General features: G+C 64.6%; 2 protein-coding genes across 3 annotated transcripts; one reads left to right on the forward strand and one right to left on the reverse strand.

Annotated features, from left to right (window-relative positions):
• Positions 1-9,719: 9,719 nt before the first annotated feature.
• Positions 9,720-15,587, forward strand: EIF4EBP1 (eukaryotic translation initiation factor 4E binding protein 1). The gene is made up of 4 exons (XM_080568530.1): positions 9,720-9,783; positions 10,650-10,958; positions 13,640-13,810; positions 15,183-15,587. The coding sequence occupies exons 1-4, from the start codon at positions 9,735-9,737 to the stop codon at positions 15,212-15,214; spliced, it is 561 nt and encodes a 186-aa protein (XP_080424656.1). The 5' UTR covers positions 9,720-9,734; the 3' UTR covers positions 15,215-15,587.
• Positions 15,588-20,041: 4,454 nt separating this feature from the next.
• Positions 20,042-23,201, reverse strand: NODAL (nodal growth differentiation factor). 2 transcript variants are annotated; one of them, XM_080568517.1, is made up of 3 exons: positions 22,373-23,201; positions 21,042-21,835; positions 20,649-20,941 (listed from the first exon to the last, which is right to left on the reverse strand). In XM_080568517.1, the coding sequence occupies exons 1-3, from the start codon at positions 22,542-22,544 to the stop codon at positions 20,789-20,791; spliced, it is 1,119 nt and encodes a 372-aa protein (XP_080424643.1). In that variant the 5' UTR covers positions 22,545-23,201; the 3' UTR covers positions 20,649-20,788. The 2 variants fall into 2 exon arrangements, with proteins under 2 accessions (XP_080424642.1, XP_080424643.1); XM_080568516.1 differs by having other exon boundaries at positions 20,042-21,835.
• Between the last annotated feature and the right edge of the window lie 212 nt (positions 23,202-23,413).

The following is a 23,413-nucleotide window of genomic DNA, read 5'->3' on the forward strand; positions in this document are numbered from 1 at the left end:
CGAGCCGCGCGCGCCCCGTCGGGGGGTCGGGCTCGGGGGGTCGGGGCCGGGGGGTCGGGGGGTCGGGGCCGGGCTCGGGGCCGGCGCGGGGCTGGGGGCTCCCCGCACCGCACCGGCCGTCGGGGCTGCACCCGCGCCGGGCTCCCCTCGGCGGCGCTCCCGGGGCCGCCGCTCGGGGAGGAGCCTTTAAAGGCTCGGGGCGGCCCCCGGGCTCCCGCGGCGCTCCCGGGATCAACGGACGGGGAGCGGGAGCCGGCACCGCCTCCCCGCCGCCCCCCGGCCCCGCCGCGCGCCCCCCGGGCGGGGGGGGCTGGCCCCGGTGCGGCACCGGCCCCGGGCGGGGAGGGGGGGGCCGGGCGGCTGCAGAGGGGTGCCGAAGCGCCGGCCCCGCTCCAAAGGAGCCCACCCGCGGCCGCTTTTTCACCCCCAAGTGAATCCCGCGACCCCCTCCCCGGCTGAGGACGGAGACCCCCGCTGCTCCCCTCCCGCCCTCGGGTGGGTGCCGGTGTTTGGAGGCCCCCGGACGCTTCCTCCCCCGGGACACGTCGGGCTGGAAGGCACCGGGCCGCCCAAGTCCCTGCTCCAGAGCCCGAGCAGCCGCAGCCCCATCGCCGTCCCCAGCCCTGCTCCTCCTGAAGGCCCCTGGGCAGGCTCCAGGGCGGGTAATTTTTTCACTATCAGCTATTTATACAAATACCGGGACTTCTAAGACAGGCGCTCTCCAAATACGGCATTTGAAGTTTCAGCCAAATGGGGGAATGTTGACAAAGATGAAAAAAAATGTGTAAAAAATTATCCAGTTGGCATTTCTGCCCATTCATGAGCTAGCAAAACGGAGACCGCTTTTTACGAGCTTGATCTTTACAAGACTGTTTTGGTTTTTCAAAGCGGTCAGATGAGCGCTTGATGCAACCCCTCTCAGCTCCCAGCTCTTACGTTAATTGCTGGCTCGGGCCGAGTCTTGAGCGTATTTGCTCCAGGGAGGATCGTCACTTTGCCTGAATGGACCCGGCGTGAACAAAACATGCGCACGTCCGAGGCTGTGGTGTCGCTGCACACGCAGCCCCCGTGCGTCCTGGTGCACGGAGCCACAGCTCGATGTCGCCCCAAGAAAAGTAAAGCCGGGGTATCGCGGGGAGGCCAAGGGTAACAAAATGAGGGTGGTGGGCTCTGGAGGGGCTCTTTGCAGGACAAAGCCTGGGTGTTTTACAACAAACCCTCCTGCCGACGGCCCTTGGTGGCACCCTCGGACCACCTCCACGTTGCCGTGCCCCGGAGGGAGCACTCCCACCGTGCTCAGAGGCAGGAACGGTGAGACACTGCCCACAGCGAGACAAGCGGCCGGCCTTCCTCCGGGGTGCAGCCAGAGCCCTGCTCCTGGAGCCCTCTCTCTGGCACCGAACCGAGATCCTTCCTCTCTCCCCCCCACAGCCAGGGCCCGGAGCCCTCCCTTCCAGCCAGATGACTTTAATGGGGAGAGGAAGGGAGAGTCCCAGTCCTTTTATTGCGGCAGGGGAAGTAACGTGGTTCTGTATCTTTGCCCCAGTTTTCCAGCTGGGAAAGCTGAAGCAGAGGTGCTGGGTCCTGCACAGAGCCACACGACGTCCGTCCTCCTGCTCCAGCCGTGGGCCTTGCCCCGAGCCCTCGAGGTGCCGGGGATCGGGCTGCACCCCCAGCCCGGGGAGATGTCCCCGCTCCCCCAGGGCAGCATCCGGCTCATGGCAGCAGGCAGGAACACCCCTGAAGCAGCTGGAAACGCCTCCTGTGAGGCTCTTTGTCGCCTTCTCCTCCTGCCCCGTTTTGCTCCCCCTTCCCTGCCGCCCCCCCTCCCAGCCCAGCAGCCTGGGAGCCACCCCGGGACGTGTCCCCGTCGCCTGCCCCGTGCCAGCACCACCTGAGCAGCCCCGGACAAACTCCACTGCCCCAGGAAAGAGAAGGCAGGAGCCCAGCCCAGCCCCACAGACCCTGCAGGGAGCACTGGCCAGTGGGTCAGGCGGCTGTTTAGAAAACTCTGGGAAAATATGTTTATGCCATGGATCGGAGCCACTCCTTTGGCTGTTGCTACAGAATAAACAATGGGCATTTAAAAATACATCTTTATATATAGAGGCAGGATGGATTAGAGAAGATCCCTACTGGGGGAGAGCTGGGGTACGAGAGGAGGACGCAGAGCAGCGCAGCTCCTTGCTCCTGGAGCTCCAGCACCCGGGGGTGCCCGGAGAGAGGGAACAGACGTCGGAGCTGGCCTCAGGCAGCAGCCCAGGGGCTCAGCGTCTGCCCGGGAGCTGGAGGGGCGAGGTGGCTCAGAAAGCAGCAGCTGTGGTCCTCTTCCTCTAGGGCGCTTGGCAGCTCCCGGAGGATGCCTCATCACGGGGCATTTCTCATTTCCAACAGCCCAGCAGTGCAGCAAGATGCCTGCACGGCCCCAGATCCCCCCCCCAAAAAAAACGAGGCCCGCACCCTCCCACCCCACGCAGGGCAAGGAGAGCCTTGGTTTGTCCGCCGGGCAGTGCTGAGCCCGCACTAGGTGTAAATTCCCTCGCCCGATCCGCACAGCGTTCCAGCATGCTGGCACTCCTGCCTCAGCGGGTGCAAAATCCCTGCACGTTTAATCCCTGCCCCAAAGCCTTATCCGCCCCGAGCAGGCTGCACGCGCACCGCCCTCATCGGGTCTTTAAGGCCCCCACACAGGGCTCAGGTCCTGTTAATCCCCTGTGCCCAGTGAGCGGATGAGGTGTTATTACAGATAGATAATGGGCAGATAAATCAGCACCTGGCAGTTAGCAGTTAGCGGGCAGCTTGTGCCAGCTGAGCTCTGGCCTCCCTTGCACAGCCCAGGGCTGGGGTTTCACTGGGGTTTCACTGGGGCCAGGCAGAGCCCCAGGGCGGCTGGGGGACCCGCAGGGTGCTCGTCCTGTGGCCTGAGAGGGGAAGAGGAGACGGGGACGCGACAGGGACGCAAGTCTTTGGTGGGGAGAGCTATCAGATCCCTGCCCAAGCTCCCATGGCGTGCCACCTCGGGTATTAAGCACAGTTTTGCTCCTCTCTCCCCCATGTTCAATTCCTGGCCACATCTGTGAGCTCACCGGGGCTGGCAGGGCCCCAGGATAACAGGCAGGAGGACAGGGGGACCAGGCAGGGATGGGCAAACGCCGGCTTCTCCTCCCGGCATCATTAAACACAGCACAGCCAAGCCGTGCCAAGACTGAGTCAGGCTGCTGCCACTCTAGGATAAAACAAAACCTTTTTATAGCTGGGAACTCTCGCTGTCCCCCAGCACCCTGTTTGCATACTTACCATTACAGAAAGGGTGATAAACCCAGCGTGACTCTGGCAGCGCTGCCTCTCACTGCGCTCCAGGCCGGGCAGCGCTGCCAGCTCCCCGGCCCCACCGGGGGTAAAGAACAGCAGGACCCTGCGTGGAGCTGAGCAGAGAGAGACCCCGCTGCACCCAGCGGGATGCGACCCTCTGCATCTTCCTTCCTCCGAACCTGTGCCGTGGGCACAGCACCGCAGACTCAGCCCCTCGCTGCTGGGGGGAAAAGAGCTCTCCAAGCAGCCACTCGCCTCGCTCAGGGACGTGGCAGTGCCTCGCTCCTGCGTGGCCCAGCCCGAGCAGCCACTGAAGCTCTCAGAGCCCCAAAACTTGGTTTACCTGCACGGACCCTAGGGAAGCACCGGGTAGGTGCAGTGCCCCGAGAGCTGCTGGTACACAGCACGTAAACGCTGCCAGCCCAGACCCCCCGTGCCCACACTCATATAATAAATTCTGCCAGCCCAGGACCCCCCGTGCCCACATCCACATCAGACCCCCACTGCCCCCACCCCATGGTGCTGCAGGGAGCCCACCCTGGTGGGGCACAAAGCAAGGCCCCAGCCCCGCAAGGACACCCAGCACCCCTACCCAGTACCCCCAGAGCACTGCCTAGTCCCCATCCCCTTTCATTCCCCCCTCCCTAATCCCCAAATGCCTAGCAGCAGGGGTGGGACCCTGGCTCATCCTTGCCCCCCACCCCATGGCTGGTGGGATGAGGAGGTCCCTGGCTGTGGGAAACCCCTCTGTGCGTTCCCAGGGCCGTGCACACTGAAGCAGGAGCTGCTCGAGGAGCGGGGTTTTGCCCCAAATCCTCCTGGTGCGGCGTGGGGAGGGGGCCCTGGGGTTCGGTGGGTGGGCAGGGGGCCAGGGCGAAGGCACGGCTCTGCAGCGGGTCCTGCTCTGCCTTTAATGTCTGGTAATCGGTCCGGGGCACCGCGCGCCGGGACCTCGGGAATAGTTCCCATATCGGATTCACAAATCTTGCTTTGAAGTTGTTTGGGATTATCTGTCATCGTGTTTCCTTGTCAGCACATAAACACGCCGTGATGGAGCTTTAACCCGCTGGGTACTGCCTGTCCCGGGAGGCCGGAGGAAGCTCGCCATAAACCGCGGGCTCCCCACCAGCCCCCCTCCCGCGGGGCTCCGGGGGCCGTGGCTCCGCGTCCGCCGGGGCCGGGCACAGGAAGCGAAGCGTTCCCTGCACCAGGACAATAAAAAATAACAAAAATGTGCCGTTGACTTCCGTGCAAGCCACCGATTTTAGGGTTCGGGTTGTCGAGCCATGCTCAATACCCACCCGTCCCTGAAGTGGGACGCACGCCATGGCCGTGCCCCTGCCCTTCGCGCTCGTCCCATCGCTGCGGGGCGAGGAGATGCTTCGTGCTCTGCACCTGGGGCAGCTTTGAGCTTTGGTGCTCGCAGTGACCCTGAGCTGCCCCCGTCCTGCCCCTGGCAGCGCTCGGGGGCGATCCCGGCCCCAGGGGCCGTATCTTGGCCCTGGGCAAAGCCATCGGCCACGGGTGAGGGTCAGTCCCGAAGCCTGGGAGCTCCCACGTTTTGGGCAGGCGAGCGGTGACCTCGCACGCTCACATCCTGCTTCCGAGCCAAGCTCCTGGGAGCACCGCAGGGAGAAGGACGAGCGATGCGCAGCGTGCCGCGGGGAGCTCGGAGCCTGCTGCTGGCTGCCCGCACACGGCTGAGGTCCCCGTCGTGCTGCTCGCCAGCCCCTTCCCACAGCCAGCTGCCCACGTCCGTGCAGCCCCCGGGGGGCCGTGCAGGGCCCCCGAGACCCCTGCTCACCAGGGAGGCTCCGGGAGCCTCGGGGCCGGCCCCTGCCCCGCAGCCCGCGCACGGCTGCGGCTCTGCCCAGGCTGCGGCCGCCCTGTGAGAATCAGGGAAAGGGGCACCCGGGGCCTGAAACCCAGCCAGTGTCAAAGGCTGCGCTAAAGCAATCCCAGGTCCTTCTCCTGCCCCCCAAGTCCCTGCGCAATTACGTCTCTGCATTGAAAAAAAAAAATAAGGAAGGAAGAAAGAAGGTAATAAAGCTGTTTTCTTTCCCATGTCGCTGCAGGGAAGTCCCAAAGCGGCAAGGAGAGAAATGCCCGCTGGTTTTACAGCACCTTGCAGCAGGGCTCGGGTCTGACATCCCCGTCTTGCCCCCAGCTGTGGGAGAGGGAGTCCTCCCCCTCAGCCCCCCAAAAAAGGCACAGAAAACAGCAAAACCTCATCACAGCCCTATTGCTGCTGCAAAGGGGACAAAAAGGCCGGGAGCCCCCCAGCCCCTGCAGGTGAGGGGCCGGGGGCACAAAGCCCTGAGCTGCTCTGGGGCCAGGCACGGAACAGGGGAGCAAATGGAAGGACTTCCAGGACGTTTCCACCCCCCAGGGCCAAGGGGGTTTGCCTGCCTTTGCCTCATCTGCAGAGGTTTTAGGGACATGTTCACAAGCGCTCCTCCCTCACTCCGCTAACTGGTTTTCCAGCAGCTATTGCTAAAGAAAAACAGAGGCAGGGGGGAAGGAGGGACAAGTTTGCAATAACACTGACACAAATTTCACAAAAAAAAATGTGGAAACCTCTGAAAAAAAAAAAAACAAATGTCAGCAACAAAAATAACATCTGAAAGCAGTTGGGCTCCCCAGACAGAGGTTTTGGGGGGGGGAGAGGAGCATCCTGACGGCCGGCGGGGAGGAAAGGCTGCTCTTCTTCTGCTGGGACAGATCCTGCTGCAGGGGGTGCGAGCGTCCCTGCTGCAAAACGCCGGCCAAGCCGCCACGTGCCTGCTCGCCTCCTGCCTTCGAGGGTCCCCCAGACCTTCAGGGGTCTCCTCCCGTGCAGATACCCCCAGCCCCATCTCCATCCAGCCCCACGTCGCAGCCGGGGCATCCCCAGCGCCCCGCAGCCCCGCCAGGCTCGTGGAATGGGAAACAACAACAACAACAACAACACAACAACAGCAGCAGCAGCAGCAGGGACAACGACAGCAGCCACGTCAGACCCGCGGCTCCCATGTCACCAGGGCTATTTTTAACCCGTGCACTCCTCCCGCTCCCCGCTTATTTCTCAGAAACTGCTGGGGGGAGGCAAATGGGGAAAAGGTCCGTTCCCGAGGGCCGCGCCGCCGAGCTCGCGGCCGGCTGCTGGAGAGGGGCAGCTGCCCCCGAAGGACGCCCCGGCAGCGCGGGGGGTCCGGGGGGGTGCGGGCAGGGGGCTCGGGGATGCTGCAGGCGCTGGGCACGGCCCCGCTCACGCCAGCGCCCGCCACCAGTGAAGCCCCGCTGTTCCTCTTGGCGTGCCAAGCAGCCTGGTGTTCTCCTCGGTACATATTTCACATCGTCGTTCCCAGAGCCCCGGTTCTTGCGCTTATGCAATGAGCCCTCCACGTTTGTTTTCCAGGGGGTGCGGCGTGCCCGAGGCGGGAGGGAGGCGAGCGTGAATCAGGAGGTGCCGGACAGGGAGGTGCAGGGCAGCGAGGAAGAGGAGGAGGAGGAGGCAGGAACCGAGCCAGTTCCCAAACTTTAGCTTTCAGGGGAAGACAGGAATCGTGCTGGAAGCTCAGCCACAGCGCCCCAGGCCAGGGCTCCCCGAGCATCCCCGTCCTTACGGCCCCGGCGGCCCCAGCGCCACGGGGCAGGCACAAAGGGAGCCGGGTCCTGAGTGTGGGAGCAGGCTGGGGACCTCTCCCCGCGCTGCGGAGGAGCGATGGCGTGGCTGGACGCAAAGGAAAGGTTTTGTAAGAGAGCTCAGCCTGCCAGCAAGGCATTCGGTTGCACCGAGGGAGGACCGAGCCCCCCCTGCAGCCGGGAGAAGCTCCGCTGGCTTTTGGTCTGCCCATCACGCGCGCCTCCTGGCTCGCATCAGCCACCCGAACCGCCAGCAAGGGCGGCAGCAGGAGCCTGGTGTTTTGTTTCTGGGGAAAGAAAGGGCAGCAGAGGTGCTGAGCCCTGCCCTGCGGGGTGACCGAAGGGCTTGCGGGGCCGTCCCCACGCGGGACAGGGCCCGTACAAAACACCAGTGGCAGGCATTTGCCCGTGCCCCCCCCCCAGCCTGCAGGGACATCCCTGCCACCGCCGAACTGCCTCGGCAGCAGCAGAACCCAGCAGCGCGTCCCCGGGGGTGCTGTGGGGGTGCTGAGCACCCTCTGCCAGCGCCTGCACCCGCCCGGGGCACGGACCCAGGCCGGGGCTCCCCCCCCCTCACCCCCCCGGCAGGGCGGCGGCGCTTCCACGCAGGATGGGGTTGTTTACCGGGGGCAACTTTATCTGCAGGAACAGCTCCTGGGCGGGCAGAGGGGATGTGGGCCGCTCGCTATCTGCGCCGGCATCGCAGGGGAATGTAAACACCGGCGGGGAAATGGCACCGGGACATCCCTGCCGCCCGCGCTGCCGGGGGTCGCGGCGGGCACCAGGGGGGTTTGGGACCCCGGGGGGGGGGTTTGGGGACCCTCCGAGGACCGGCCGTGCTCCCCCCGTTGGCGATAGCAGCAGCGAGGGGTCTGATCCGGCGCCAGCGGTGCTCTGCCTGGCCGGGGAGGGCTTCAGAGCCTCGCTGCCCGTTTACACCCCCGGGGGAAGTTTGTCCTCCCCGGGTTTATTTTCTTCCCAGGGACGGGCAGGATCTGCCCCACGCCTGCACCCCCGGGGGTGCTCCCCGCACGCAGGGCGACCAGAAAGGCCGAATAGTTCGTGGCTTGTGGGACGAGTTTTCCAAGAGCCACGGGGGAGTTTTGTCCCGCAGCAGGAGCAGGCGTTTCACAAATGCCCCCCCCCCTAGGTCGGCAAGGAGGGATTTGTGCCAGCGGGTCGGGGCCAAACAGGGGCTGCTGGGGAGGGGCGCTGCCACACGGCTCCCCCCGTTCCCGATTTAGAAGGCAGCGAGGTGATAACGTGCGTCACATGAGGATGATGAAGGGCTTTGCAGCCCGGGGAGAGAACAGATAAAGCGCCCTGGAGATGAACACGTTGGCACCAGCGGGCGCTGCCAACGCGAGCCCGCGGACAGCGGGGCCAGAAGCCCGCGAGGGGAGGGCAAAACCCCCCCACCAGGAGCACCCCCAGGACCTCCGTGGGGGGCTGGGGTCCCCAGGCCCGTCTTCACCCTGATCCGTGGCTTTGGGTGCCGGGCAGTGGGGCAGGCGCCCAGATGAGGTTGGGAACCGCAGCCCCGAGCCCCACCGCGGGCAGGATGTGCCCCGGCAGCCCGACCTCCCGCGGGCGCCCTGACCCCGTCCCCATTCTCTGGGAGCGGGAGGAGGAAATGGCCGGGGGCCTCGTTAAGCCGTGCCTGGGCGCCGCGCTGGGCTGGGGTCACGGCCGGTGTCACCCGGCACGGCCGGATGCGTTGGCTTCCTGCCCAGCGCCCGGTAATCGATTCAGCAGCCGCACCGGGGCAAAGGGGATGGGATGGGGATGGGATGGGGATGGGATGGGATGGGATGGGGATGGGGTTGGTTTTGGGGATGGGGATGGGGATGGGGATGGGGTTGGGATGGGATGGGATGGGGATGGGATGGGGATGGGATGGGGTTGGGGATGGGATGGGGATGGGGTTGGGGATGGGGATGGGGATGGGGATGGGGTTGGGATGGGATGGGGATGGGGATGGGATGGGGATGGGATGGGGATGGGATGGGGATGGGATGGGATGGGGTGGGATTGGGATTGGGATTGGGAGGGGATCTGGGATGGGGATGGGATGGGGATGGGATGGGATTGGATTGGGATTGGGATGGTTTTTGGGATGGGGATGGGATGGGGATGGGGATTGGGGATGGGATGGGGATGGGATGGGGATGGGATGGGATGGGATGGGATGGGATGGGATGGGATGGGATGGGATGGGATGGGATGGGATGGGATGGGATGGGATGGGATGGGATGGGGTTGGTTTTGGGGATGGGGATGGGGATGGGGATGGGGTTGGGATGGGATGGGATGGGATGGGGATGGGATGGGGATGGGATGGGGATGGGGTTGGGGATGGGATGGGGATGGGATGGGGATGGGGATGGGTTGGGATGGGATGGGGATGGGATGGGGATGGGATGGGATGGGGACTGGGGATGGGTTGGGATGGGATGGGGATGGGATGGGGATGGGATGGGATGGGGATGGGATGGGGATGGGGACTGGGGATGGGTTGGGATGGGATGAGGATGGGATGGGGATGGGATGGGATGGGGACTGGGGTTGGTTTTGGGGAGCCCCCCCCGCCGGCTCAGCCTAGGCCAAGGGGTGTGCGCAGGCAGTGCCCAGGGCAGCGGGGCAGTGCTCGTAGCTTTTCCTGTGCCGTTTCCAGCCGCAGCCCCCGGCCGGCGGGAGCCGAGCTCCACCTGTCGGCCCCGGGGCGCTGCCAGGGCTCGGCCGCGCTGAGCCCCGCGGGCCGCTGACAGCCGCGGCCCGGCACCGCCGCGGGGCCCCAAATGCCCCTTGGCGGGGGGACGACGGAACGCTGCTGTCACCGCCGGGACGGTGCGCTGGGGGCACTGGGAGCACTGGGAGCACTGGGGGAACCGTGGGCACTGTGAGCACTGGGATTACTGGGAGCACTGGGGGCACTGGGAGAACTGGGGGCACTGGGAGCACTGGGATTACTGGGAGCAGTGGGCGCACTGGGGACACTGGGGGACACTGGGAGCACTGTGTACACTGGGGAACTGTGGGCACTGGTAGCACTGTAGGCACTGGGAGCACTGTAGGCACTGGGGCACTGGGAGCACTGGAGGCACTGGGAGCACTGGGAGCACTGGGAGCACTGGGGGACACTGGGAGCACTGGGGGCACTGGGAGCACTGGGGGCACTGGGTGGGCTGGGAGCACTGGGGGCACTGGGAACACTGAGGGAACCGTGGGCACTGGGAGCACTGGGATTACTGGGAGCACTGGGGGCACTGGGAGAACTGGGGGCACTGGGAGCACTGGGATTACTGGGAGCAGTGGGAGCAGTGGGGACACTGGGGGACACTGGGTGGGCTGGGAGCACTGGGGGCACTGGGGGCACTGGGAGCACTGGGAGAACTGGCAGCACTGGGGGCACTGGGTGGGCTGGGAGCACTGGGAGCACTGGGGGCACTGGGTGGGCTGGGGGCACTGGGAGCACTGGGGGACACTGGGGGACACTGGGGGCACTGGGAGCACTGGGAACACTGGGGAACTGTGGGCACTGGGAGCACTGGGAGCACTGGGAGCACTGGGGCACTGGGAGCCCCCACCCCCGCGGAGCCCCGGGGCCGGGCACCGTCAGCGGCGGGCACAGGGACCCGGCGGCCCCGGCCGCGCTTGGCCCCGCCCACGTCCCCGCCCACCAGCGTTAGACCACGCCCCCTTTGCACACCTAGGCCACACCCCCACTGAGACCCCGCCCCCAGACAGACCACGCCTCTCCCTCCAGGCCCCGCCCCCTCCGGGCCCCGCCCCTTTCCCGTGCCACCCGCACCGGAAGGGGCGGGCCCCGCGCCGGAAGCGGCGGGCAGGGCGGCGGGGCGGCAGGGTGGCGGCCATGTCGGGGCGCTGCTGCCAGGGGCCGACGCCGAGCCGCGACATCCCGGGGCCCGGCAAGCGCCTCGCCCTGCCCGACGGCGCCCCGCTGCCGCCCGGGGACTACAGCACCACGCCGGGGGGCACCGTCTTCGGGACCACGCCGGGCGGTGAGCGGCAGCGGGGCGGGGGGGGGGGGTTCTTGGGGGGATCCCCCTCTTTTGGGGGGGGTCTCCCTCTTTTTTGGGGGGGGTCTCCCTCTTTTTTGGGGTGGTCTCCCTCTTTTTTTGGGGGGTCCTCCCCCGTTTTTGGGGGGGTCTTCCCCGTTTTGGGGGGGGTCTTCCCCTTTTTTGGGGGGTTCCCTCTTTTTTTGGGGTCTTCCTCTCTTTGGGTTCTTTTTGGTCCCCTCTGTTTTTGGGAGGGATCCCTCTCCTTGGAGGGGGGTTCGGGGGGGGCGCTTTTTTGGGCGAGTGGGTCCCCAGAGGGGTTCTCTTGGGGTTTTTTTTGGGGGGGAGGGAGGGGGCTCCCGTTGTGGGGGGGGCTCCGGCTCCGTGGGGGCTGGGGCTGCCTCCCCCCTTCGGAGAGGGGCTGCGGCGGGGTAGGGTCCTTGGGGGGCTCTCACCCGGGGTTGGGGGGGCTCGGGGGGTGCCTGGGGCCGTGCTCCCCTTCCCCTTTTCGGGGAGGGCTGCCTGGAGCTGCGGGCCTCTCTGGGGGGAAGGAGCGGGGGGGTCGTGCTGCCCCACGGGAGGGAGACCCCTGGGGGGGCTGCTGGGGGGGGGGCTCCCCTCCCCGCGGCACCGCGTGGAAGGGAACCGTTTATCCCTCCCAACCTCCTGAACTTTTCCTGGCAGCGCCGTGCCCCACGGCCCCAAAACACCGCGGGGGTGCTGCTGCCCCCACGCCCTCCCACACACAGCTCGGGGCAGGGAGCTGCCCCCCGGCCGTGCCTGCTGCCGGCGCTGCTCGCCCCACGCAGCCCGGTTTGGGGCCGCGCTTCGGGGGCACAGCCCTGAGCCCAGCACCCCAAGCTCTCGCTCGGCAGCTCCCCCGTATTTTTTTTTATTTATTTATTTTCCGTGCCCCTAAGGAGCTTTCTCCACGCCGCTGCTGGAGATCGGAGCGGGGAGCAGGAAGGGAGAAACGGTCCCCAAACCGTCCCGAGGTTTTTTTCAGCGGCGCTGCGGGCTGGGACCTGGTGGGGAAGGGGGAAGTCGGCGCCGCTGACGCAGGCGCGCGCTTGGGCTCGTGCAGAAGCCTGGGGCTGGCCGGGGAGCCGAAGCCCTGGCGTTGTTTCTGTTGCGCTCTCTCCCTTGAAGGCAGCGGGCAGCCGAGCCCCGCGAGGTGGGGCTGGGAGGAATGCTTCTGGGCGGCGTTCCCGGGCCCGCTCAGCGCCGCCGGCCGCTCGGCGAGCCCTGCGGGGCCGGTGTTTGGGAGCTAGCGAGCGCCCGGCGCAGGGAAGGAGAGCAGCCGGTGTTTGCCGTCAGGGTGTAAGCGCCCGGCAGGGCCCCCAGCGCCCTGTGACCGCGGTGCCTGGGGCCCAGCCCGCCCCGGGGTCAGGGAGCCTCAGCCGGGGCTGCTGCCGCTCCTCTGCTCCCCTTTCTGAGAACAATTCCCCCTCCTGCATCGCCACGAGCAGCCCTCGCGGAGACGGCGACCGGCACCTCTCACGCCGAGCCCCCCGCGTGTGCCGGTGTCCTCCTCCGGTCCCCGCAGCGGGGCTGACCCAGGCGAGCTGCCTCGTGCCGGGGCTCCTGGGCTCCCTCATCCCCCCCGGGCAGGCTGGGGGGAGCGAAGGAGCTCCCCGTGGGCACGGGACGGAGCCGGCTCTCCCCGCAGCAGAGGTTAACACGACAGCGGGAAGGAGCAGGGATCAGGCGAGAGGCGGCGGGTGGCCTTTCGGCAGCGCCCGTTCCTTCCGCTGTCCCCTTCGTGCTTGGCCTGGCCCCTCGCCTTTGCCGAGGGCACGTGCACGCGGTGTGTCTCCCCCCGGGCCCACGTGCGGGGTGACCGCGGAACCCGCCGCGTCTGGGAGCGGGGCAGGGCGTGTTGGGGGGCGCTTCCACCAAGCCTCGTCCCAGGGAAAGCGCCCAAGGCGAGCCGCGTTTCCCTCCGCACCTTCCCCTTGCACGCCGAGGGTTCGGTGTCGAGGCGGGGCTGTCGCGGGCCGTGCTCCCAGCCCTCCGTACCTGAGCTGCAGCTCCAGGAACTGCCGCTGCCCCCAGCGGAGCCGGCGGGGTGCGATCCTGCCCTCCTGGGAGCCAGCCCGGCTGCGCGCAGCTCCGAGTCGTGTCGGTTCTCCCCGGCCTGTGGGGACGGCTCGGGCAAAACCGTGCGGTGAGGCGGGCTTTGTGGTGTCTGGGGAGCCCATCGGCAGCGTGAAACCAAATATCTAATTACTCTTTTTTAAGCAACCCTTCGAAATAACGTGAGCGTGGTGGCCTGGCTGTTAGGGGGAGTTTATTTCCCCGCACGGGTTTACCTCTGGCCGGAGCTTTCTGGGGAGCGCCCCAGGAGGGTTTTGCTCTGGCTGGAGGGGCAGCGGAGCAGCGAGGGCCAGCCCCAGGGCGCAGGTTTGCGGCTCTGCTCTCGGGGAAGGGAACAGCTGTTTGCAGCGCCTCCCGGGTTAAGGCTGCGGGCTGTGTGGAGGGAGCCCTTCTCCGCCCGCGGGTTTGGGCTTTGTCCAGCAGCGGCTCCCTCGCGAGGAACAGAACGCGCTGTTCGGCGTGGCCGTGTTCCTAGAAATCCGCGCGCAGCCCCAGCTCGGCAGCTCCCCCTGAGCCTGCTGCGCTTTGCCAGAGCTGCGGAGCCTGGCCCTCGTGTGCCTCTTCTGACAGCGCTCTCGTCTCTCCAGGTACCAGGATTATTTATGATCGCAAGTTTCTGATGGAGTGCCGCAATTCTCCGGTTGCCAAAACGCCACCTTCTGACCTTCCGGACATTCCAGGCGTTACCAGCCCAAGTGTGGAGGAGGTGAAGGTTGAGAACAACCACGTGCAGAACTACGATGAGAAGCCGAGCGTAGGTGAGCGCGCAGGACCCGAGCCAGGCCCGTTCCTGGTTCCCACGAACACGGCAGCTCTCGCGGAGCGGAGCCGGGAGGTGCCTGCGGGCTGTGGTGAACACTGCTGCTCCCGAGGTGCTGTGGGGCCTGGTCGTTGGGTTCTCATGGCCGCTAGTTTCTGCTGTGGCCCACAGTAATGCGAACATTTCTTGGTTTCGGTGTAATTTATATCACGTTATCACTTTTCTCATTAATTTGGCGTTTAGGAGAATGCCACTGCACCAATAATCCTGTGGTGAGAGAATGGCAGCAGCTGCTCTCGCCTCTGCCGTTTCGCAGCTGTTTTGCCTTTTCTGAAAACGATCGTGTTACGGTTTAGAGCAGGATTTGCTTGGGAATTCAGTTTTGTTTGAAACCAACCTGAGATGTAAACTCTCTGACTGTTTGGACATCAGAGCTTCTGGTGTACAAGTGAGCTCAGCTGACTTAGCTGAGGCACGGTGGCTGGTTGCTGTAGGTAAGCTTTCCAGTATCCACCGCTGTCTTGAGCAGCTTCCACAGGAGCTTGCGGGTGGGCATAAGATGGGAAGGTAAAAGTTAGTCCAGAGCAGGACAGAGGTCGCTGCCCGCTGTGCACAGGAGCACGTCGAAGGCACTGTAGCAGGAAAGAGGCAAGTACTGCTCTCAAACAGTCTAAAAATAAAAAGTTGAGCTCACTTCTTGGAGGAACCTGAAAATGCCACGTATGATCAGCGATCCTGTCCCTAAAATTAAAGCTCTGAATAGCCATCAGCTGGCTGCCCTGCTTACTCCAAGTGAAATCGTTGCAGGGTCAGTATTGCTCAATGCTTTCGTACCCACTGCTGTGACCTTTGGTGTCTCCCTGGATGCTCCGGCAGGCTGAGCCACGGGCTGCGTGCCGGGTGCCAGCCAGGTTGTGACTTCTTTGCAGAGAAGCCCTGTTGTCAGGAATAGATCGTTGCTGTTCGCGCTGGCATCCTATCGAATTGCGTGGGCTGGGGTGGCAGCCACGCAGATACAAGGGTGCAAAAAGCAGGTCTGTCTGTCGGTGGTAACAGAAGTCTACACCAGAGATTATCAACGTTATTCTTTGCATTCCTTTTTGTAAGGAATCCCAGGCGCAGGAATTACTCGCAGGGCATCTCCTCTGCCTCTGCTCTCGTCTGTCCGTGTGAATACGATCCTCTCTGAGGACAGAGCTTGCTTTTTTTGCTTGCACGGGCTGTTTTGGTATCAGACTTGGTTCCTGAGTGTGGATTTTAAGTCCAGACAGACACATTTGATGCACAACTGGATGCTGTCGCTTCAGTACAATAGTTGGCGTTTAACTTGAAACTTTGATGACTCATTCAGGTTTTGTCCTTCTCGACAGGTGAAGAAGAACAGTTTGACATGGACATCTAAAGCACATGCCCTGAGAGTGCTCATCCGTGAAGAACCAGGACCTTGTTTTGAGGATTCCCACCAGCCAGGCTTACAGCAGCCCATGCCTTGAGTGCCTTCCTGCTTCCTGGGAAAGGCAGCTTATTCCCTTCCGAGAACAGAGCGTATCCTGTTACAAGGACTGAATCTCAGCCTCTCCGTGTGGGTGTGAATACACAAGTACAGCCCCTGCTGATGGGCCATGGGGTGCCAGGGGAGACGGTCTCAATGATTGTTTTTGTTTCCAGTTTTATGCTTTTGTTAATCATTTTAATACTATAAGAGTTACCGAAATGCAATATGAGGGAGAAATAAATCATTTGGACTCTCCTGGTATGGAGATCAATGCAATAAACTGAGCGTCTGTCCTTTATTCATTCCAGCAGGGAAACGACCAGCCTGTTTCAGAGCTGGTGGGGTGGTTTTGCGTACAGGCTTGAGCTCAGCACCGTGCTTTTGGTTTCACCCAAAGATGAAAGCTGAGCTGCGTTCGGCCCTCTTTGAAAACATCTGTGTGCACCATGTGGAACACCTGGTCACCGCAGGAAGTCTGCTTCCAGAAATAGTTAACAAACACCGTTTGCCACGTGCTTTCAGATAGTTCCCTTGCTGGGTCACGGCGCAGGTGTCCACAAGCCCTTCTTCTAAAAGCCCTTCTTCAAATCATCCCCCAGAAGGGGCAGGGCTCAACTGGGCCACAGGTGGAAGCGGCTCAGATGCAGGCAATGGGAGCCACCTGCTGCTGGGCAGCGCAGAGAGGGGCCACTGGCCTGGCCCTGCCCAGAGCCCGCAGGTTCTGTGCTGCAGCTCCTGCCTTCCAGAGCAGCTGCTCTCTTCCAGCATGCAGGTGAGGTTACTGTTTTGTTGTGATCTGTGCTGAAATTCCTACTTGTCTTTACGCTTTGCTCTCCTTTTTATAATTTAGTGAGCAGGAATTAAAATTTGGGGGGTTAACTGGGAAGCCAAAAGGAAGCTTGTTTGGCTTTGAGGGAGGAAGCTTTGTCTGAGAGGCGTTTTACTGTTCATCTTAGGCCCTCCAAAGAAGGCATTTAAATTCCTAGTCTCAATACATTTTAACGAGTGTGTATTGTGTGGCAGTCTCTAACATGCTGCTGTTACTGCTTTAGAGATGGTGCTGATGGTGGTGCCTTGTCCTGTCGATGGCTGCGGAGGTGCCTCAAAGAAAAAGAAAGCGTATTAGGACATGGCCTGAACTTGGGGCTTCCTAACAGACAATAAGTGTCTGTTCGAATCAGTCTTAGCAGATAATACTTAAATACCTGCTAATTAAGCCCAATTGTGACATTATGATATGCAAGCCTTTAATAGTGAGTAACAGAAGAAAGAGTCAAAGCAATCGATGCTGATAAAACTTGCATTTCTAAAGATAAGGTTAAGTGTTTCTCTGAAACCTTAATGGGAACAGATTCAAGCTCACTGCCTCCCAGTGCCACGTTATCAGTCTTGCAGCTCCATACCAAGTGCTGAGTTTTGGTGTGTGCATTCAGCGAGAAGCTGCTATCACTGCTGGAGCATGTGCTGTGAGCTGCAGCTGGCACCGACACCTCTCCAGCTAGATATTTTCAGAAGCAGCACCACCAAACCGCTCGGCTGCTGACAGCACTGCACAGCGGTTGCAGATTCGTGTGTGCTCGGACCCATCCTGCTTCCTGGTCACTGCAAAATCAGAGCGCTCTGCAGCTGTGCTGTCTGGGGGAGGAAGCAGGAGCCTTGTTTCTGAGAGACCTCACGTTAATTTTTGAAGCCGATTACTTTAGGGCTAGACCAGAAAAGCCGTGACAGGCTTTTGGGGCGGTAGTTGCAATAACTAAGTTTATGCAGTCAGTGCTGAAGCAAGTTTTCCTGCTCTGTCCTAACCAAACTAATCCGTGCATGAGCCATGTGTACCGCTGGTGTGCTCCCCAGGGTGGGATTTCGGGCTGGGGCTGTTCTAAAACTGCTGGGATCTGAGCTCCTCACCCGCAGCATCCCCAAAGTGAGAGCCTTGTGATGTCTGGTTTTCTGTCAGTACAAAAGCAACTGTTTGTTGTTTTTTTTTACTGAGCAAGTGTCAGCTATTGCAAGCAATACCCTTAAATTCTGTTCCACCCCCCTTGCCCAGGGGGGTCACGGAGTATTTTAAGTGCTAAGTGTTTTGTCCATGCCTGCGGCAGCCGTGCATCGGTATCTGCGTGCATATGTACGGCTGGGGAGGGCATCAAAGCTCCGGCTGCCCGCAGCAGCGATTCGTAGCCGATCACCGGGGAAGGAGAAGCACCTGGCCAGGTGTCAAACGGGGTCCATACAGGTCAGGATTCCTGCGGGGTTTGCAGAGGGAGCGCCCTGGGGCCACGGGCACATCAATGCCTTCACCTGGAGAAGCTGTGAGCCCGTGACAGATACGTGACCCTGGGGTGCTCTGCTCTGATGCAATCCAGCCCGGGCACGGGCCTTGACCTTGCTGGGGCCGTGGGACCACGCAGCTGCAGCCGCCCCTGCTCCCTTTGCAGTTTTCCTCCCTCTATCGCACCCCTGACCAGTGCCACATCTCTCAGCCGGGCTTTTTGGCTCCTGCACCAAGTTTCTAGCACTCCAACCTTGCCTAAGCCGTGTGAAAGAGCAGCTCGGGCTGCCGGGGCAGGTCCCTGCCGTACTGGCATTTGGTCCTCACCCGACACCTTGCGCTCGGAGCCGCCTTTGTCACAGGCCGAGCCCCTGCGCGGGGCCGGCAGCTGTGCCGGTGCAGTTGTGCACACAGCGGGGGGCGAAGCAGCCGTGGGTGGCGGTGCTGCACAGCTGGGGTGCTCCGGGGAGGTCCGGGGGGACAAGTGTTGGCTTTGTCATCGCGTTTTCCCTCCCCTTTTTGTCTGGGGCAAGGCAGAGCAGAGCTCCCGGAGGGCCTCCGTCCCGGTCCGTGTCCCGGTCGTTGGAGCAGGAACGCCTTCTGACCCGAGTGGTGCCTCACTCGGCCGGCTGGCCGGCTGTTACCCGTGCCAGTGATAAGCCCTTGCTCTGTTTGCTCTCACGCGCTCTTTCCTCGTGCGTCCAAAGCAAACCGCGCTTATCTTTGCCTCCTGGAGCACGTGCAGCTCCCGGGGACGCGGGCACCGGCCCACGGGTGGTGGTGGCCGTGCCTTGCACAGCCCTGAGGCTCCCGAGGGCTTCTCTAAGCAGGGAGATGAGAAGGGTCCGGCTGCACGTGCCCATGGACGGTCCCTGCTCCCCCACCCGTCCCAAGGCCCCGGGGTGCTGAAGGGCCGCTCGTGTCGGCTGAGCCCCGGCCTGGCCCTGCAGGACCCCACAGCAAGCAGGGCCTGGAGCTGCCCCCCCAGCACGACTGCCCCCAGTCTGGGTGTCCCTCTGTCCCACAGCCGATGTGTATTGGGCCGAGCAGGCCCCGTTCCACACGCGGGGCGCCCAGGCAGATACCTGCCTGCCCGACACGTAGCTTTGATGTCTTCCGTCCAGCCTGGGATCAATCTCGGCCCGGCTGCCAGCCCCCCTCCTTCCCCAGGGTCACTTCTGAACCCGCTGCTGGGTTTCAGACACATGATGGAGGGGCCGAGATCTCGAGATAGGGAACTGGGGGGGGCCCTGCCGGGGCAGGGGGCTGGTGGGAGAAGGGCAGCGGCCCTCTAGGCTGTGCTTCGTGTGGTAATTTTTAAGAGCGAGCTCCTAGCCCGCGAGGGAAAAGGCAAAAAAATAAATAAAAAATGAAAGGGTTTTATTTCAGAAAGAGCCCCGCTCCCCAGGTGTCTGCCCCCTGCCAGGGGTTAGCAGCAGGGCCGCCCTCTCCCAGCGTTTAACAGCCCCCGCAAATGACCCTCTAATGACGGCTGCAGGGGCGAGGTGCTGGCGGGGATGTGAGCGGGGCTGGCGCAGGGCCGCTGGGGCTGAGAACCAGACGAGCTTTGTTTATCCGCGGCCCGGGATGTGGATTGGAGCCCATCAGGCTGGGCCGGGGATGTGGAGTCGGGGCAGGGGGGTCCTGCCGGGGGGGGGGGGGGGCCAGGCTCAAACCCAGGCCCCCGCTCGCCCCCGCTGCACTGCCGGGGCAGGGACCCCCGGCAGCAGTGCCCAAAAAGCGAGCTGCCTGCTTCAAATTATTGCTGTTAGGGAATGCGGCCCTGCCCTTATCTCCCAGGGGCAAATCAAGGTGGAAATCCACTTAGCCCCTCTCCTCGCTTCAAAGGCCGCAGGTGCTTCCCCAGTTGCTCTTGAGCAACCCACAATCTATATGATCAGGGTGGGAACGGCACCTTCACCATCCCAGGTGAAGTTTCCCATCCCCGGAGCGGGGTTACATCTTTTCCTGCCGCACACCTACAAAGCACGGTGCCCTTTGCACGCTGCATTGACACGGGGGGCTCCCAAATCCCCCCTGTGCCCCGATCTGCCTCGAAATCCCAGGGGAAGCTGCACGAGCAGCCCAGCTCTCCTCGTGGCAGCCGGGCAGGGTGGCCCTGAGCACCCGAGGGTGGCCGGGGTGGGGGCAGCGTGCGTGCGTTACTCCTGGGGGGTCAGGAAATCCATTTGTACCGACAGGGCACCCCGCAGGTGGGCTGGCGCTTCTGCTCCGGAGCCTTAGCCCTTTATTTTAAGTAGAAGGAGCTGCGGACCGTGGCGTGTTGGTCACATCGGGAGGGGGCTGCCAAGTGCTCGCCGCCCAGCTGCTCACACCAGACCCCAGCTGGAGACGATGGGGGGAGAGCCCCCGGCACCACAATGCACGGAGAGCCGGGGGGTCGCATCCCGAGAGACCACCCAGCAGCAAAAAGGGGGGTGGAAATAGGCAGCATGCAGCAGGCATTTCTTAAATACATAATTTATTGAGGAATGGTACAAACACGGCCCTTTCCCTACCGCCCCATCCAGTGAGTGGTTGAAAAGGTTTGAGCAAGGCTGTGCAGATGAAAGCAGCGCCTGAGCTGAGGTTTTCAGGGCAGGCAGGAGGGCTGGGGGGGGGTCAGACGTACCCTGACAGACCTCAGGGCTGCATTACATCCAGGGGCACCCAGCTTACCCGTGCAAGCTCTTATTAGAAACTTTTAATAGAAATCTGATAGAGTTTTAATAGAAATACAATAGAAAATTTAAGAGAAACGCCCACCCCTCGGGGGACGCTGCAAATCTCAGCCGTTCGGATGCTGAGCGAGGTCGGGTGTCGGTGCTGCAGGTGGCCCTGGGCGAGCCTCCAGCTACTGGGAGTGCTCGGGGCGTGCAAGGGCAGCACCGACACCAAGGAGGGACGCTCCACGAGCATGAGCGGAGCAGCACCAGCCCAGCAGCCTCCCCATGCGTCGCCTGGGTCTGCCCCTGCCCCACAGCGCTGCCACTACAGGGGACGTTCCCCCCGTCACCTCCCCGCCACCATCCACCTCCCACAGTTCTGTCCCAGTGCTGTCTCCTCTCTCGTGTCCCAAACCCCCGGGCACGAGGGTCCCGGAGGTGGCAGGGGCTCAGAGACGCCCCATCCGTGTTCTGCTTGTGGCTGGCGGCCAGTCCTCGGGGACACGCAGCCCCGCCGTCCCCTCCCCAGCGCGGGAGGAGCTCGCCTCAGTTGCAGCCGCACTCCTCGATGACCATGTCCTCGTGGTGGCGGACGACGATTTCGCCCTTCTCGTAGTAGAGCATGGAGAGGGGGCTCATCCTGACGGGCGAGCAGGCAGGGCACGGCACCTGGTTGGGCTTGTAGAGCTGCAGCAAGCTCTGCGGGGACACGGGAAGGGCACGGCCTCAGCTCCCCGCCTCGCGCCGCCGGGCCGGGCGGCAGGAGCACGGGGCAGCGAGGGCAGCGGGACCCTCTTACCTGTATGTAAGCGTGGTTGGTGGGCTTGAAGGTCTCGTCCACGGGCGATGGGCACTGCCCCTCGCACCGGTAGGCGTTGTACTTCTTGGGGTAGACGATCCAGCTGCCCCAGCCGGTCTGCTCGAAATCCACCATCATGTCCACCCTCCTGCACAAGGACTTGGCGTTGGCGTCCTCCCCCGGGCCGGGAGCGGGAGCGTCGCTCACCTTGATCCTTTGCTTCTCCTTCCTGTTCCTGCGGTGCCGCCGGCTCCCCGGGCCCTTGGGGCCGCTATCACGCATGACGTGCTTGGAGGTCTCCACTGTCCTGATGAGGCTGTGGTCTCCCGGAGACTTGTCCTTGGAGAAGACAAGCAGCAGGACGCTGTCCGCCAGCTCCTGGGGCACGGCCGGCTCCTCGTGGCCGAGGTCGCTCGTGTCCCACGAGCCCGGCGTGGCGGTGGCCGGGGCAGGCACCGTGCTCGCCTCCCACAGCTCCGTTTCCGCAGGACTCGGGCTGCCAGGAGCCGTGTCCTGGTGGAGCCAGGACCTGAGCGTGCCGGTGAGGTTGAACACCTCCCAGGCGGCCTGGCTATCCGAGGGGCTGCCGGAAAACGTGCCCAGGAAGAGCTCGCGAGGGCAGGTCCCGCCGGCCGGGCACCGCCGCTGGCTGTGGAAGATGTCCAGGGTGACATTGCGGGCCGGGGGCAGCGCGGGCGGGCGGACGCGCAGCTCGGCCAGGCTGACCTCCTGGCTGCCCCACAGGGACGTCATGTCGAAGGAGAGCGCCCAGCGGGAGCCGTTCCGCCGGGAACCTGCGGCAGGAGCGGGGACGTGAGGGTGGCCCCAGGGGTGACGGGGCGCTCGGGGACGGGATGGGGATGGGGACCGGGATGGGGATGCTCAGGGATGGGGCACCCGGGGGCAGAGCCGGTCCCGGGACAGGAGCGCCTGGGGACAGCGCAGTGCCGGGATGGAGATGGGCAAAGGCACCAGGGAACAGTGCCAGTCCCGGGACAGGGATGCTCAGGGACGGGGTACCCGGGGGCAGAGCCGGTCCCGGGAGAGGAGCGACTGGGGACGGGGATGCGCAAAGGCACCGGGGGCCGGCGCTGGTGCCAGAGACCGGGATGCTCAGGGACGGGGCACCCGGGACAGGAGCTCCCGGGACAGGAGCACCCGGGGACAGCGCCGGGACGGGGATGGGGATGCTCAGGGACGGGGCACCCGGGACAGGGCACCCGGGGGCAGAGCCGGTCCCGGGCCGGGGCACCCGGGGGCAGCGCGGTGCCGGGCCGGGGCAGCGCAAAGACCCCGGGGGGGGGCCAGCTGCGGGCCGGGGCCCCACTCACCGTGCGGGGCGATGCTGAGCGCGGCGGCGGCGGCGGCGCGGAGCGGGGCGGGGGGGGCGCGGAGCAGCTGCAGCATCAGCGGGGGGCAGCGCGGGGGGGCGCGGGGGGCGCAGCCCAGGCGGAGCAGGGCCAGGGCGCAGAGCGCCAGCGCGGAGCGCAGCGGGGGCCGCATGGCTGCCCCGGGCCGCCCGCCGCCCGCTATTTGTACGGCGGCCCCGAGCGCCGCCCCGAGCGGCCGCGGCCCCCCCCGGTCCCCCGCGGCCCCCTCCCCGCCCGGCCCCCTCCCCCGGCCCCTTCCCCGGCCCTCCCCGCCCGCCCGCCCCCGGTGTGCCCCCTCCCGGCCCTTCTGCCCCCTCCCGGGGGTGCGGGACCCGGGGGACACGGGGGGGGGGGGGGGAGCGCGGGGACACGGGGAAGGGATGTGGGGACACCGGGGGGTGGACGGGGACACCGCGGGAATACCCCGGGGGCACCCCGGGGAGGGGATGCAGGGATACCGGGGGGACACCGGGAACACCGGGGGGACACCGGGGGGTGGATGGGGACACCGCGGGGATACCCCGGGGACAAAGGGATACCGGGGGGACACCGGGGACACCGGGGGGACACCGGGGGGTGGATGGGGACACCGCGGGGATACCCCGGGGAGGACACGGGGGGGACCGGAGGGACACCGGGGGGGGGAATGGGGACACCGCGGGAATACCCCAGGTACACCCCGGGGGGGGACACCGGGGGACGCGGGGCGATACCGGGGGGTGGACGGGGACACCGCGGGGATCCCCCGGGGACATCCCGAGGGAGGACACGGAGATACGGGGGGGGACACCGGGACCAGCCCCCCCCCAACCAAGGGAGCGGCCGGGCGGTGCCTGCAGGGCGCCCAGCCCCGTTGCCCCCCGAGCCCCGCTTCGCCCCCTGGCTGCGTGACGTCACGCCCCGCCACGCTGACGTCACGCCCCGCGCGGTGACGCCGCGGCCCCCTCCCCGCCCTCCCCTCCCGCCGCCGGCAGGGGGCGCCGCCAGCCCCTCGCTGTGGGG

Source organism: Anser brachyrhynchus (genome assembly GCF_964034855.1).
Source record: "Anser brachyrhynchus genome assembly, chromosome: 26".
In the NCBI taxonomy this organism is placed as follows: Eukaryota; Metazoa; Chordata; class Aves; order Anseriformes; family Anatidae; genus Anser; species Anser brachyrhynchus.

Bases quoted from the DNA above. Each gene is read 5' to 3' on its own strand.
- EIF4EBP1 (XM_080568530.1), top strand. From the start codon at position 9,735: ATGCCCCTTGGCGGGGGGACGACGGAACGCTGCTGTCACCGCCGGGAC. The intron at 9,784-10,649 runs GTGCGCTGGGGG...TTGCACACCTAG, and splicing joins CTGCTGTCACCGCCGGGACG to GCCACACCCCCACTGAGACC. The intron at 13,811-15,182 runs GTGAGCGCGCAG...CCTTCTCGACAG, and splicing joins CGATGAGAAGCCGAGCGTAG to GTGAAGAAGAACAGTTTGAC.
- NODAL (XM_080568516.1), bottom strand. From the start codon at position 22,544: ATGCGGCCCCCGCTGCGCTCCGCGCTGGCGCTCTGCGCCCTGGCCCTG. The intron at 21,836-22,372 runs GTGAGTGGGGCC...CTCCTGCCGCAG, and splicing joins GCTCAGCATCGCCCCGCACG to GTTCCCGGCGGAACGGCTCC.